The 14,499-nt window shown below is 39.5% G+C and overlaps 1 protein-coding gene across 7 annotated transcripts in view; it reads right to left on the reverse strand.

Moving 5' to 3' along the window:
- Positions 1 to 6,585: 6,585 nt before the first annotated feature.
- Positions 6,586 to 14,499, reverse strand: part of elavl4 (ELAV like neuron-specific RNA binding protein 4) — a 67,545-nt gene continuing 59,631 nt past the window's right edge. For 6 of the 7 annotated variants that reach the window (XM_058390415.1, XM_058390420.1, XM_058390417.1 and 3 more), the window contains 2 exons: positions 13,534 to 13,572; positions 6,586 to 10,654 (listed from right to left, as the gene is read on the reverse strand). In XM_058390415.1, the coding sequence (XP_058246398.1) occupies positions 10,327 to 10,654; positions 13,534 to 13,572 (367 nt within the window). In that variant the 3' untranslated portion in view covers positions 6,586 to 10,326. The remainder of the gene's footprint in view (positions 10,655 to 13,533; positions 13,573 to 14,499) is intronic. The other variant, XM_058390416.1, reaches the window with a different exon arrangement.

Below are 14,499 nucleotides of genomic sequence, written 5' to 3' on the forward strand. Positions count from 1 at the left end.
CGTCACTCCAGAGAACGCGTCTCCACTGCTCTAGAGTCCAGTGGTGGCGTGCTTTACACCACTGCATCCGACGCTTTGCATTGCACTTGGTGATGTATGGCTTGGATGCAGCTGCTCGGCCATGGAAACCCATTCCATGAAGCTCTCTGCGCACTGTTCTTGAGCTAATCTGAAGGCCACATGAAGTTTGGAGGTCTGTAGTGATTGACTCTGCAGAAAGTTGGCGACCTCTTCGCACTATGCGCCTCAGCATCCGCTGACCCCGCTCCGTCAGTTTACGTGGCCTACCACTTCGTGGCTGAGTTGCTGTCGTTCCCAAACACTTCCACATTCTTATAATACAGCTGACAGTTGACTGTGGAATATTTAGGAGGAAATTTCACAACTGGATTTGTTGCACAGGTGGCATCCTATCACAGTTCCACGCTGGAATTCACTGAGCTCCTGAGAGCGACCCATTCTTTCACAAATGTTTGTAAAAACAGTCTGCATGCCTAGGTGCTTGATTTTATACACCTGTGGCCATGGAAGTGATTGGAACACCTGATTCTGATTATTTGGATGGGTGAGCGAATACTTTTGGCAATATAGTGTATATACCAGGTTCATACAATTCTTGCATTGTGGCAGGGTGCATTATTGTGTTGAAACGGGCCTCTGCCATAAAGTATGTGGATGTTGTAACATCCACATGAATATCAGGACTCACCGGTTTGCCTTCATCCCATAGTGCTTCCTGGTATCATCTCTTCCCCAGATAAGCGACTCACATGCACCTAGGAAACAAGAGAATTTTGACAAAGCGTTGTGCTTTGTTTATCTTTCTTTCATATGCAAATGCATTTTAGTGCACCCCATTCACATATCATACACCAATAAAATCAAATTCAAAAACTCTAAGATGCTCACAGCCTGCTAGGTTCAGGTTCAAGTTCAAGTTCAAGCCCAGCACGTCGTGTTTGTGTTGGCTCCATCAGCTCCGTCTCTTTGTAACTCGCAATGTTCTCTAAAAGGACAAACAAAGCACACAAAAATAAACTTCCTGTGAACACAGGTGAGAATCATCAGATGTTATCCACCTCCTATCCAGCAACTAAAACAGGGGACAATGCCAGCACTGTCAGCATGTTCTCTGAATTCTGGCTCTGACCGTTCTTTAACTTCAGCTATATCAGTCAAGTTCATAAATGGTGAATTAGATAAAGGAGAGATGTCTCAATAAAAAAGAATAAATAAAAACATAATAAACATAACTGGCAGGCCTGGAGTAGGATAGCTGAATGTTGCACTGAACTCATGTAGATGTATGAAAGTTTAAACTTGTCAATATATTAATCACAGGAATTTCATTAGTATAATGTGGATTTCTCTAGCAGTTGTACCAAGGGAAAACTCACCCAGTTTACATGCTATATCACAATCAATTGTACAACTCAGCACCTTGATGACTATTGTAAACAACAAAGCAGTTAACCCTGCCATGTGTGCGTAAGTGGTTTATATTGTTTAGTGATTTATCCTAGCTTCAAAGTAGCCAGATGCATTCTCAGGCACATATAGGCAGTATATTACATGGATACAGTTCAAAGCTGAAGCGTTGTAGCAGAGTGCAACTCTGCATTGCTAAGAAGCAATATTGCCAGGAGCCACTTTGGCATCCAAGTTTCTTGAGCTGATGAACTATTTGTCTAATGGGTGCCTCAGACCATGGCAGCAAAAAAACAGGTCTATTGCTGATTGTGCCAGTGGGCTCACAAACTGTAGTGCATGGCTTTTGTGTGGCAGATGACTGAAGACCTGGCTCTTGGTCCTGCCTCAGTGTGTGTTTGGAATGCAGAACGAGGATTCAGGGGCCTTTGAATTGAGGTTTGGCCCAGAGACTTCACTGTCATCTGTGACAGATGGTGGAAAACAGCGAGTGCTGAGGAGAGATATTCAAATCTGATCTTGGAGAACATGAAAAAGATTCCTGGCATGCGCAGGAGAGATAGAGAGTTTGTAAAATCCTGATTTGATGGGCACAACTAAAAATGAGTGTGAAGATGTTTTCTTGGAGCTATAATCAAAAACATATTGCAAGTATAATTTCAATATAATGGTTAAACTGCACTGTATGTGAATTCAATGTTTTGGCTGAAAATAAATCATTGGTACATTTAATTATTTTATTTTTTTTTACAAATCATTGGATATTTAGTTGCACAGATACTTTTTATTAAATGCTCGTTGAATAGCTTGTTATTTATATCACAATTCAGCGGGAAAGTAAAATTATATTTCGTATAAGTAAAGAGAACGGTTCCATGTGATATGAATTCATGGTGTCAAAATAATGAAATATCACTCCCCTTATATTCACTTTAGGTCTGAAATTTCATTATTAAAGACACCATGCTGGGGTATTGGCAAAATTCAACTGTTTAGAAAGAAGCAATTCTTTCCCTGTTTGCTTTTTACACATTTATTCTGTTCAGATTCTCTGGATTTAAAAATTGTATTATGAGTCAACTCTATTTATTTTTTATGTCAGCTCATCAGTGTGTCTAATTAAATGAAATGCCAATATTCCTATAATAAACATGCTATTTTGCATATCAATATTAGATCGTATATATTTGCCTGTAATAGCAAATTGTTGATTTTTTTTAGATAGTTGTATATAAAATTATAGTACGGCAAAATCATTTGTGCTTTAGAACACAACACTGTCAGTGTAATGTTCCAGGATAACAGCTGGAGGTTGCATAGGGTGGACGTTTTCAATGAAAATGATGGAACAACGAGACACATGAACTGGCCTGCAGAGTCACCAAACCCCACTCCCTTAAAGAACTTGTGGGATTATGTGGAAGTGCAGGTTCAGGACACTGGTGGCATCCTGACAGGATTGACAGGGTGTAACCAAGTATTAGGAAAGAAATGATGCAAGACCCATTTGGTTTGGGGAACTAACTCTTCCGCGAACTGTGCTAGAAATTCAGATATAATTCAAAGGTCTGTTGATTTTATGTTCTTGTCCAAGTGTCTCAGGGTTTCATCATGCCCTGTATGTCAGTGTGGGATTCTGCTTGGACATGAAGCACAAAGGCAAGCTCTGATTCTTGTCAACAACTGACCATCCTGTTTATGCTAAGTTACATTTGTCTAGGTACAATGCATTCACACTGTATAATAAAGTATTGCTATTGGTGGTTGCTAAAGTCTACATTCTTTTTAGCTTCTATACCTATTATACAATTCAATACAGCTTATTATATTACCATCATATCTATGAAAACATTATTTGGCCTTATATTTGTTGTGAGTGCTTTAGTGCTTTATTCATATAAACATTGATAAATAATTGCATTATGGTGGTTGAAAATAATAATATGTCTTTCTTATGCTAACTACCCATTTGTGTCTATGGTTGGCATACAAGAGACTAGTAGATAAACACTGTCTGAGAGTGATAGCAGATGGGTATACTTCCATTAGAGGTGGTGGCTTTCTCTTCATCTGTGTAAACACCCACTCTGGTAGACCTTGACCAGTCCTTTAGAGAGTGTGTATTATAGAGCCTTTAGTAGCAGACAAAGGCACACCTTGTTAATGCTCTGTTCATTTCTGTAAGCTTTTATTGAGTGTGTATTATATGTTTTGACTAGACTGTGACTGATAAGGCCAGGAAACATCAGGAACACTCAGTACCATAGTTTGTTGAGTAAGCAAAGGATATCGATAGAAGTTATCGACTTTTTTCCTGTCATGCGGTCAATAGTATAACAGTGTCACCTGTTCAACTAATTATTGATCAGTCTTTGACAGTTTAACAAGACCTTTGGAATATTTCAAAGGAGGTAAAACATCTCTGTAGTATCATAATGAGCGACACAAAACATGGGGTGATATCAAGGAGAACTCTCCTCCTGCAGAACTCAGCATGTCAGTAATGATTAGTTTATTATCAGTAGTTTAGTTACGTTGCTAGAATTTCTACTGAGTTGCCAGATTACTGGGTACTACCTAATAGCAGTAAATGAACTTTCTAAGTACATTCTAAGTAACACTGGATGCATCCAATATGTTACAACTAGAGCAAAGCGCATAAGCAAATATTGTGGAAATATTTATGCAGAAAAGCAGACTTTTTGTTTGTTTTCTCCTGTTTCAGTGCAGATGGGCACGATTTTGACCTTCAGAAATGGCATAGTGAACACTACAAAAAGATCTGTGGATAAGAAAACAATAAAACCTATGACATCCAACATTAATCACTCCTCTGTACACTCCTGCTGCCTGATGTGATGCTGGTGCCAGATCCTGTGGTTTCACTTGCCCTCCGGATTTGCCTGATTCATCCTGATGCTCTATTTCTGTTTGGAGCTTTTTGCACTTGTGACTCACCTTCTGCTGCTGTGGATGATATCCAACATTAAAGGTTTCCACTTCCCAAAAACTATTTCATTCCCAAGCCTTACCCTTGTGGATAATCTCACCTGGATACTGTAGACTTTCTAATAAGTGCTGCTGTAATAACACTGACCTGAACTTTGACTCCTGTTCACAATCTGCTCATACTGAACATCCTTTTATAATGCTCTGAGTACACATCACCTTGACTGTAATGAGTTATAATCCCACTATCGAGCGCCACCCAGAAGTCTGGTTCTTTTCAAGGTTTCATCCTCATGTTGTCTCATTGGGTTTTTCCTTGCCACATCACCTCCGACTTTTTCCATTAAGGACCAACATCTATATTTGCCTTTCTTTGTGATAAAGACTATTGTTAAAATACCTATACGATTCAAATTCAGTATAGCTCCTCACTGATATACTATGTCCAAGGTCATTGAGATAGAATAGCTAGTTAACCAATTGTTTTCCATGTGTAGCTAGATTTTTGCCCCCTGCCAAGGTCCTCTATGTTAATCAACCCACCATTCCCATATAAAGCTTTTTTCTACAGCTGGATCTCATTCTTTATGATTCTACTTAGTTGATTTTAAATGAAGTACATTAGCTAGCTATATTGTTTACTTTTGTTTCAGTGCACACTTTACTGTTTTGTTTCATTCGGCATCAAAAAAATATACAGAATAACAGCTGTTATTTTCACTCACCGAGTGTGGTGTGTAGACATTTTTTCCTCACCTCGCCAGCACTTGCTACAGCTTTGGTTGCTGCCATGTACTGCTGCCAATGAACTCCTTGTGCTCCTTGAGGTTTATGTTTAAGATGCTATGGCGTTAGTGTGAATCGCACCTTGACTTGCGAGCAGTGTGTATACTCTAGCAAGCACGTCTCAGTTCTCAGTGCTCGCAGTGCTGAAGTGCTCTCATGAGTGACCGTGTTTCAGCACGCTCACTTCAGCCACTTCATTAAAGATACTGTAGCAGTTCCTCTTCATATTTTCACAGAGTACACTTTCCGGTCTTCCTTGGTTTGATTTCCATCAGTAATCATAAAATACATCTAGAACCCTGTCATTTCATGTCATCTGCATATTAGCATGACAGTGTGTAATAGACTTGGCATGCATGTGTTTTTAGCAGAATAGAGAAATTTTCTTTTTTTAAATTATTATTATTGTTATTATTATTATTATTATTATTATTATTATTATTATTATTATTATTATATTTCATTTATTTTTATTTTTTTTAAGATGTCTTTTTTAAGATGAAATTAAGACGTCTGGTTGGGAAGACATTCTGAACAGCCACAGTGTTACAGAATGGAAACCGGCCTTATTGTTATTGCATATGTGCACCGCCTTAAGACGTCTGTCAAGCTGTAAACGTGTTGGATATTTTGCCCTTTGCTCGGTTGTTGCATTAACGCTAACATCTGTACGATGAAGAGGGAGGGTGTGCCGAGTGACTCATATTGTCACATGAGACTTTCACCTCATTAAATCTCTAACAGTGTGGAGAGGCTTGGACAGGCTGAAGGACTTTATCAGACCACTTATCTCCCTCATTGTCCTCTCCTTCATTCCCTTCTCACCTGCTGCACAGATCACACACTGAGCAAACAACTTCAGGCTCCGCAAGTATCATTTACTTCCTCGTAACTGCTTAATATAGCCCATCAGTGTTAATTAGTATCTTGTGTGTTATTAATTAGCTGACTGTTTCATCATATGTTGATACTGCACTAAGCTGAACTGGGTAGCAGGATTAGAAGGTTGTATATATTTAGTAAGAAAGGCTTTGGCATTTGAAGTGTGTATGTTTTTAATAATTCTCTAGCAGATATGCAGGGGGCACTGTGCTCACACACTTCTCTCAAATACTCACACTGACTGTGATGTATTATTGACTAAGGAAAATGTATTAATGTAATAATGCACTAGATATTTCTGTGCCTTTGATTTTGACCTTGGCTACCATGGCATTTATACTCATTTTGAAAAATCATCAAATTCATATCTCAAGCAATAGCTCAAGTGACATTTAGTTCTGCCGGGGTTGCAAGCAGAGCAGGTCTTCACTGAAATTTCAAGCAAGCGTAATAGTCATTCAAGCAATGTGAAAGGAAAAGATAACATGCACGAAAGATCTCAAACAAGTGTGTCTGAAACATCAGATAAGACCACACAGCTTTCAACACCTCATTTTATTGTCCCAACATTCAAAAGTACAAATAATTCAAACACAACAGTTTATGAAAAAGAAAAAAACATTTACAGCAAGATTTTTTTTTCCATATTTTGTTTTCCAGTTTCAGAAATGACCTAAACTAGCAAGGATAACATGAAGTCATTCATCGCAGTAATTTGATTAATAATAAGAATAATAAGAATAATAGTAATCATAATAACAATAATCAATAATTGATAGCTAAGTAATAACATAAATAGGAGAGACCAGCTTGGTCCAGTGAACATTTTTTTTTTTTTTACTCTTTTTTTGTCTTTAAAGATTTATAGATTCTCAGATAGTAAACAAACACATCTTCAGGAGAAAATGAAAAATGACAAGAGCCTTGTTCCTCACTTGGCCTTCCCTCCTACACTACTGGCTGTTGGTTTCCTATTGGCAGGCTGCCACTATAAGGCGCTACGGGGGGAGAAAGTGAGCCACAGCGATTTGGGCACGTACCACAGAGGCATGGCCCCATGTTCCAAACATCCTCACCCCCCCCCACCCCACATACATGCGTGTACACACACACACATTCACACACACACACACACTCAACACACAGCACACTCACTCACTCGATCTCAGTTATACACAGACTAATGGAGGGTGATGCCATGAGCGAAGAGGAGGAAGTGACGTAGGAAATTAGATCATACATCAGAACAACATTCTACCGGGGTCGTTGCATAATTTAACCTCCCACCTGCGGTGGGGTCTGAGGAGGTCTGTGCTACTGCTCAGCACATGGAGCAGAGGATGGATTGATTTCTGAACAAATGGATGAATGATAAATTGTGTATGAATGCTTCTAAATAGCTAAAATCCTCTAACATTCACAGAAATTCTATCTCAACATGAGCTGATGCCGTACTCTCAAAGAGCCATTCGCTAAATTTACCTCTCAAAATAGACTATATCTTAGAAAATATATAATGGGTGTCATCTATCAAATATCATCTTCTTATAGCTATTTCACTTCAACCAGTACAATCAGCGTCAATGTTTTTTTTTTTTTTCTTTTTTTTTTTTCTTTTTTGGAGTTGTGATGTCATATGCAAACGGTGGAATTAGTTTTAAATCAAGGTTAAATTACATTAATCTCCACTGATTGGTCCAATGCAATGAATAATACTCAAACAACTGACATACCATATAATTAATCAAATCAAGGCAGCTGAGCCTAAAACATTGGATGCCATACAAATCCATGAGAAACTATGTTTAAGACCCACATTTTTGCATAAAGTTGGATCACAAAGCAACGGTAGTGTGTGGAGGGAGGGCGGGAAGCGGCTTTTAAAACTACACAAACTTATCACAGGTTATATTGAACCAGAACAACTGTTATAACATTCTATTAAGACTAAACTTTATTGAAAAAGATTTAAAGATTTATGTTTAACAAGACAAGAAAAAAGCAATAGCAAATTTAACTATTGACTAGGTTATGCATAGCGAGTAACTGTTTCTAGTAATAAGGGAAGAGCCTCACCCTCTTGACATTTTTTTCGTTTTTGACTTTTAAACTTTTTTATATTGTAATTTTGATATATTGGTACAAAGCACAAACGTACTAAAATTTCTCAGTGCACAGGACTAATGGAAGAGTATCTCCCCTAGTCGTTTGTTCCCTTTAGCTCAGAAACACCCCCTCCCTGTACCAGAATCACACAAAAACACAGACAACATAACAACAAATAAATAAATAAATAATCAAGATAAATAAATAATGTAATCAATAAAACAATCAATCAATCGATCAATAAATAAATACATATTTCCAAGAAGCTATTTTTTTTTTTTTAGGTTTCTTTTGCCGCGGCGGTAAACAGAAAGAAAAAAAATAAAATGAGTCCAATTTATCTTTTTTTTTTTTTTTCCACAAGCGACATGACAACATATTAAACAGGATTCCTCACGAGTTTTCTAAGTAAATGAACCATCACTTCATAAAGTTTTCATATGAAAAAAGACAAGCTCGAACAAAAAAACAGTGACAACTCAGATAGATATAGATATTGTAAAACAAATGTAGACTATATATCATCTATTTGTACACAACAAAGAAAGACACATTTGTAATAGATCCTTTGAGGAAACAAATACTAGACTAACAAAACTAGCTAATTATCATTTTAATTTTGACAAACGCTGTACACTCAGCAAGTAACCTATATGTCAGCAAGCCAAAGAAAACTTGTTAAGTGATTCTTACAAGGCCCAGATTTGCTCATCTGGCATCGACGTTGTGTACCAGATGGGGGCCGGCAATTGAAGTAAACAAACCGGAAACAGCAGCTCAATTTAATGCCAACATTGAAGTTTCTTTTTTTGTTCTCTAAATAGCACATAGAACAACAAACTTGGATATTTAAGATATGTGACCCATGTAATATAGCACCTACAGTTGATCGCTAAAGGAATTACATCTCGAATGCAGTATCACAAACTCGAAAGGAAGCGAAAAGAACCGTAAGAATGTATGTTTTCTAAATGGAGATGTGTGTGTGTGTGTGTGTGTGCGTGTGTGTGCATGTGTTACTGATATCCAACAGACTGATGATGGAAAGAAAATGAGTGGACAATGTGTGGCCTTACTTTGGGCTCTTGACTGTGAGGATGCCTCAGGCCTGGGAAGACCCTATCCCTCGCCTAAAGGGGATCGCTGTTGAACAATTACGTGCTATGAAAAATTACCTGCCTGAATTTGCAATCCTTGATAAAACCATCCGTCTACAAAACCATTGCCAATCTGGTTCTCCCCGAAAAACAAACAACCTTTGATCCTAAAAAGTACCACGGCAGAACGAACAAGACAAGGTGGCACCTGACCCCTCCCCCAACCCCTAATTAGCCAGTCAAAATATTTTTCTCTTTTTTTCAAATCCAGATTCTTGTAAAAATTCTTCAATAATTATTATTTTAATCATTATTTATAAAAATAGATCTTCTTTCTCTTTATTTTTAAATTTTTTTTTCTAAACACATTTTCAAGCAAAGAGATCTTCTCTTTGGCAACAGTGTGTGTGTGTGTGTTGTTTTGTCAACAGGAGTGCAAACCCATCCCTTCCCTCTCCCTATCTCCCGATCCCTCGTGAGGAAAGACGTGTTCTGTTTGCAGTACAAAACAAAACAATGTTAGAAATTTCTTTTTCCGTTAGAGAAAAGGGATGGTGTCATCCCTGTTAATTTACTTGGGGGATTTAATAATATACACCAAAAGAAATGAATGAATGATCACCAATTTGTTAAAAAGAGCCCCCTCCCATTCTCTTCCCAGGGAGGTGTTATACTAACGACAGTGGATCCGGATTTAAAAGAGAACAAAAGGAAAACCTGAATCAAGAGAGTACAATCAGAAGAAAGGCATTCTCTTCTTTGAAATAAGGGCGGTCTGGTTTTGCTACTGTTTACAGAGAGGAGAAATCAAAGGAACAATCACTAGAACCGAAAAGATATACAACAGAATGCCTGTACCACTTACAGGTCTTCCAAATCATTAATATTTTCCATTTTCAATTTCGTAATACTTAGGCAACATTGGCTTATAGGTCCAAAGTTATATTATAAGCCATATCCAGTCCTGTTTAGTTGGTGGATTGGTTGTGTTCCTGTCTGTTGTAGACTAGCTGTGTGGGCTGAGGTGGGTGTTAGTAGTGGTGTGTTTGACGGGGCTACGCGACAGTGGTGAGGGAGTTCAGGACTTGTGGGTCTTGTTGGTCTTGAAGGAGACCTGCAGCACGCGGTCGCCCAGCCGGTACCCGTTCAGACTTGCGATAGCCATAGCCGCCTCGTCGTAGTTCGTCATGGTGACGAAGCCGAACCCTTTGCACTTGTTGGTGTTGAAGTCTCGGATCACCTTGACGTTGTTGACGGCACCAAACGGCCCAAACAGCTGCCACAGCACACTTTCGTCTGAGTCTGGAGACAGGTTATAGACGAAGATACACCAGCCAGTGCCGGTGTGCCCGGGAATGTTCATCCCTACTAGACTGGTCATGCTATCTATGGTGATTGGAGAAAACCTGAGAACAAGAAAGAGAGAGAGAGAGAGAGAGAGAGAGAATAGGAGTGAGAGCTGTGTATTAGAAAATAAACACTTTTTCTTTTGCACATTGGAAGCAAGCATGATTGGAAAGAGCTCAGTGAGTGACCTTAGCTTTTTTGCACCAGGTTTAACACACAAGGCTGCACATCTCTGGCACATTAGAACACCACATTAACTCTACAAGCTGCCCCTCTGTTATGTTAGCGTCTTTGAATCTATTGCTCCTGATTTAAGACGATTTAGAGATTCAATATCTGTTTCGTACTGAAAGGAAGGCGCTTTTGTATGCAGTCTGAAAAGGCTGTACTCTAGACTGTAGGAGGGCCGTATAAAAATACCATTCATACAGATACAAGCTCCTTTCTTTCACTGCCTTCCTGAGTGGCTCTTATTGGAGAGCCCAAATTGCAGGAACTCATCACATTAATACCTCCCAAATTCATTGGAGATTTGGAATGCAACTGAGTAAATCTGTTCTCATTCCTCTTGTAATCTTTCCTTTTTGCCCCTTTTCTTTCTCTTGATACAGAGATTTGAATGCTCAGTTGACTTCACTTAATTGCCTTTCCGCTTAAAAGAAATTTCCACTTTAAATAAAAGGTAAATTGGATAAAAGGTTCATTTCGTATGCCACCTCTCCAGGAATGACTATAGGCATTATTGGGGGTGCTTTAATTGAGATTTCCGCTTTGCTGCAGATCAGATGGCTCTGACGAAACCTTTGTGGGTAGCGAATTGAAGGTCTGCGTGTGTGTCTGCGTACGTGTTTGTGTCTGTGTGTGTGCGCACGCAGGTCGGGTGTGGGAGATCGAAAACAGCAGTCAGCGGGTGGAAAATGCAAGCAACGCTTTCTAGGTGCCTGGCGTTGGGAACAGAGTGTATTCCACCCACACCCCCGGCAGCTCCGCAATGTATGACTGTGATCGATAACGTTGTACAGATTGCAGGGCCAGCCAATTCCCTGCTTCTTGTTTTGCCAAGAATTACTCAGATATTTCATCTGTGCTTTAGCTGCCGTGCCCCAACAAAGTCGATAAGCCTGCTTCTTCTCCCTTTTGTGTCACGCCGGCCATGTCTCATTATGCAAACAAGGCGTATAATAGTGCATCAGCTTGCTTAAGTTCCCTGACAAGCAACCATCTCATAACTTCAATTACGGCGTGTTTCTGTGTAAATAATGAATCTGGCGCCATTACTCATCTCGGAGAAGAAAAGGTGGGGAGGACAAAAAACAGGCTGCATGGTAATTTGGATGCCAGTCATCTTCAGAACAAGTGTGTGAGGACCAGCTCAGCTAAACACGAGCATAGAGGAGGCTCCTGTCTGCTCCGACAGGGCCGAGCACACTCTGTTCTATCTACCACATCGAACTGTTGGACAAGGAGTTGCATAGCAACGAGCGACTGACCCTCCCGTGCTGTCCACCTTCACCTGCTGCTGCTCACTTCCACAAGCTTGGATTCCTTTGTTAATTACCTCCCACTATGCGCTCCATGAAAAGCAAAGCATCTCCTTCAGCCCTGCGCTCCCTCGAGAAGAAAACAGGATCGTGTGATTTTTGCACAGCTGTCTCCACCACTTTGACAGCTAATCACATTCAGAGTAAATAATCTGCATGCTTTGTCTCTCTGTTTTGAAAGATGGGCTGTTGCTTCTAATACTCTCTACCTTGTTTGCATATATTGTTTTATTCTGTGGGTTTGTTTGATTCACCTTGTGCCTTTTGTAATTACTGCATTTTTTTTCCACACTAAAAATGCCCCCCCCACAAGTGTCTGAATATGCCGAACAAATTAGCTCCAAAGACATTAAGGGGAGAAACAATCGAAGCTCTCACCGCTATAGTTTGTGTTCTGTATTTTCAAGAGGCAGCCATTGTAAGTGAGAGTACTTTATGGTGAGCAAATCTGGATCTTTTATCAGTGATATGTAACAAACACATATGCTACTGACACACAAAAATGAAAATTGAACATTGCAGTCACTTTGAGGGCAATATCCTCCATCACAACACATTCATTTTGCTGAGGAAATGCTGAAATATTTAATAAATCATAAGCACAAAAGGAGCAAAACTGTACATGAGCAAAACCCAAGTGATCAGAGGTTGTGCTAGCTGCAGTGAAACACTTGTTTCCTGCAGGGATCCAGGAGAACTCTCACCCCCCTCCGCCTCACTCTTACCTTCTCCATCCGAAAATAGGACAGAATGTTAAAGGTGCTGGGGTAAGCATTTATATCAGAATGGCAGGAAACGTTTAATGAGTCTCAGTGACCAGCACCGCTCCCTTTAGCATGTCTGTGTCATTTTATTTACTTCCGACGCAGCTTTACAGCTTGTAGAAAACTTTACAGATGCCTGATCTGTGAAACTGCTGTAAGTGTAAGAGGAACAAGTAAACAGATTTAGTTCCACCTATAAGCCTTCTAAGGGATTTAGAGCTGTCTGTGTTACTACAACATGGCTTACAGGAGGTTGGAATAGTGGTAAATTGGTGCATCTTTACTAAGCTCAGCGGAGTTTGGGCTCGAGACCCTGAATCCTGTGGCAACCACAGCTCAATACAAGTTACACAGTAAAACACAGAAAATACCAAAAAACTCAAAATTCTGCAGTCATCAGAATCAAACAATGCATACTCTTCACTAAAATTATGAAAGATAATTTGAATATTTGTAAAGACTAGAGTGGTTGGTGGTTTGAAATCAAGCAGAATCAAGTTAAAATCAAACTTAAGAGACAGGGAAAAACCTTGAACTGAATCAGATGCAAGTGACTTCAGAAAATGAAGAATCAAATGAAAAAGAAATCATTTTTTCAACATGGACATCTGGCATTCGGTGAAGTTTAATTACCTCTTAACGCCATAGGCCATATTAAGCAAATTGTCCAGCCTGTGAAGAGAAGGAGGGTTCTGATGTTAATGCAAGGCAGATGGTCTACTCACCCAGTGGAACTAATGCTAAAGCCCTGACTCGCTGAAGAAGATGCCCATCCAGCAATGGCCCATTACACTGTTCAGCCCCATCAGGCATGTTGCAGAGTCAACCACTATGCTAGCCAAGAATCAGGCACTAACTCTAAGTTGGAAGGCCCACCTGATGCCTGACAGACTCAGCGACACAGCTAATATAGCCTAAGGCTAGTTGTTATGACTTAAAATCTCTTGCTTTAGCATACAACTGCTTGGTATACTACTTGGTATAAATACTAACCATATCTGGCTTTTCTCAATCTAAGACAACAATCTCTGACTTGCTAATTTTGAACTTTGTCTCACATTTTTGTTGTTTTGTTTGTTCGATATCCACCAATTTATCTGCAACTGAATGACCAGTTTATTATCAGCTATGCTGAGGTCTTTGTAATGGTGTCGTATTTGTGACAGATGACTGAAAACGGATTTGAAGCACTATGACACAAAGGAAATTTATTAACATCAAATTAACTGTCTAAGAAAATATTCATGACATGTTCAGGCTCATGTAGAGATGATATGCTGGCGGTATGAATGACATTGTCTCCAGAGGTTTACACCTTTTAGCGCAAGGGAAAAGTTCAGTCATTTAATATGACATTTGAATGAAGTTTGAGGTAGGACATAATAGGATATTAGATCAAGGTGGCTCTCTCTCTCTCTCTCTCTCTCTCCCTCTTTCTCTCTCTCTCACTGTCTTTTTTTCTAGTCTGTTCATTAGCCCTGGTGACCTGCTGGGCTGATGCATTAGACTCTCATCCCCAACAGTCACTCTCATTTTGGGTTCCCGTCTGTTTGGCCACTTCTCGACCCCCGTCCCTCGTGAGGCCTGCCCCTGTCTTAT

The sequence above is a fragment of the Hemibagrus wyckioides genome, linkage group LG05 (assembly GCF_019097595.1).
Source record: "Hemibagrus wyckioides isolate EC202008001 linkage group LG05, SWU_Hwy_1.0, whole genome shotgun sequence".
NCBI lineage: Eukaryota > Metazoa > Chordata > Actinopteri > Siluriformes > Bagridae > Hemibagrus > Hemibagrus wyckioides.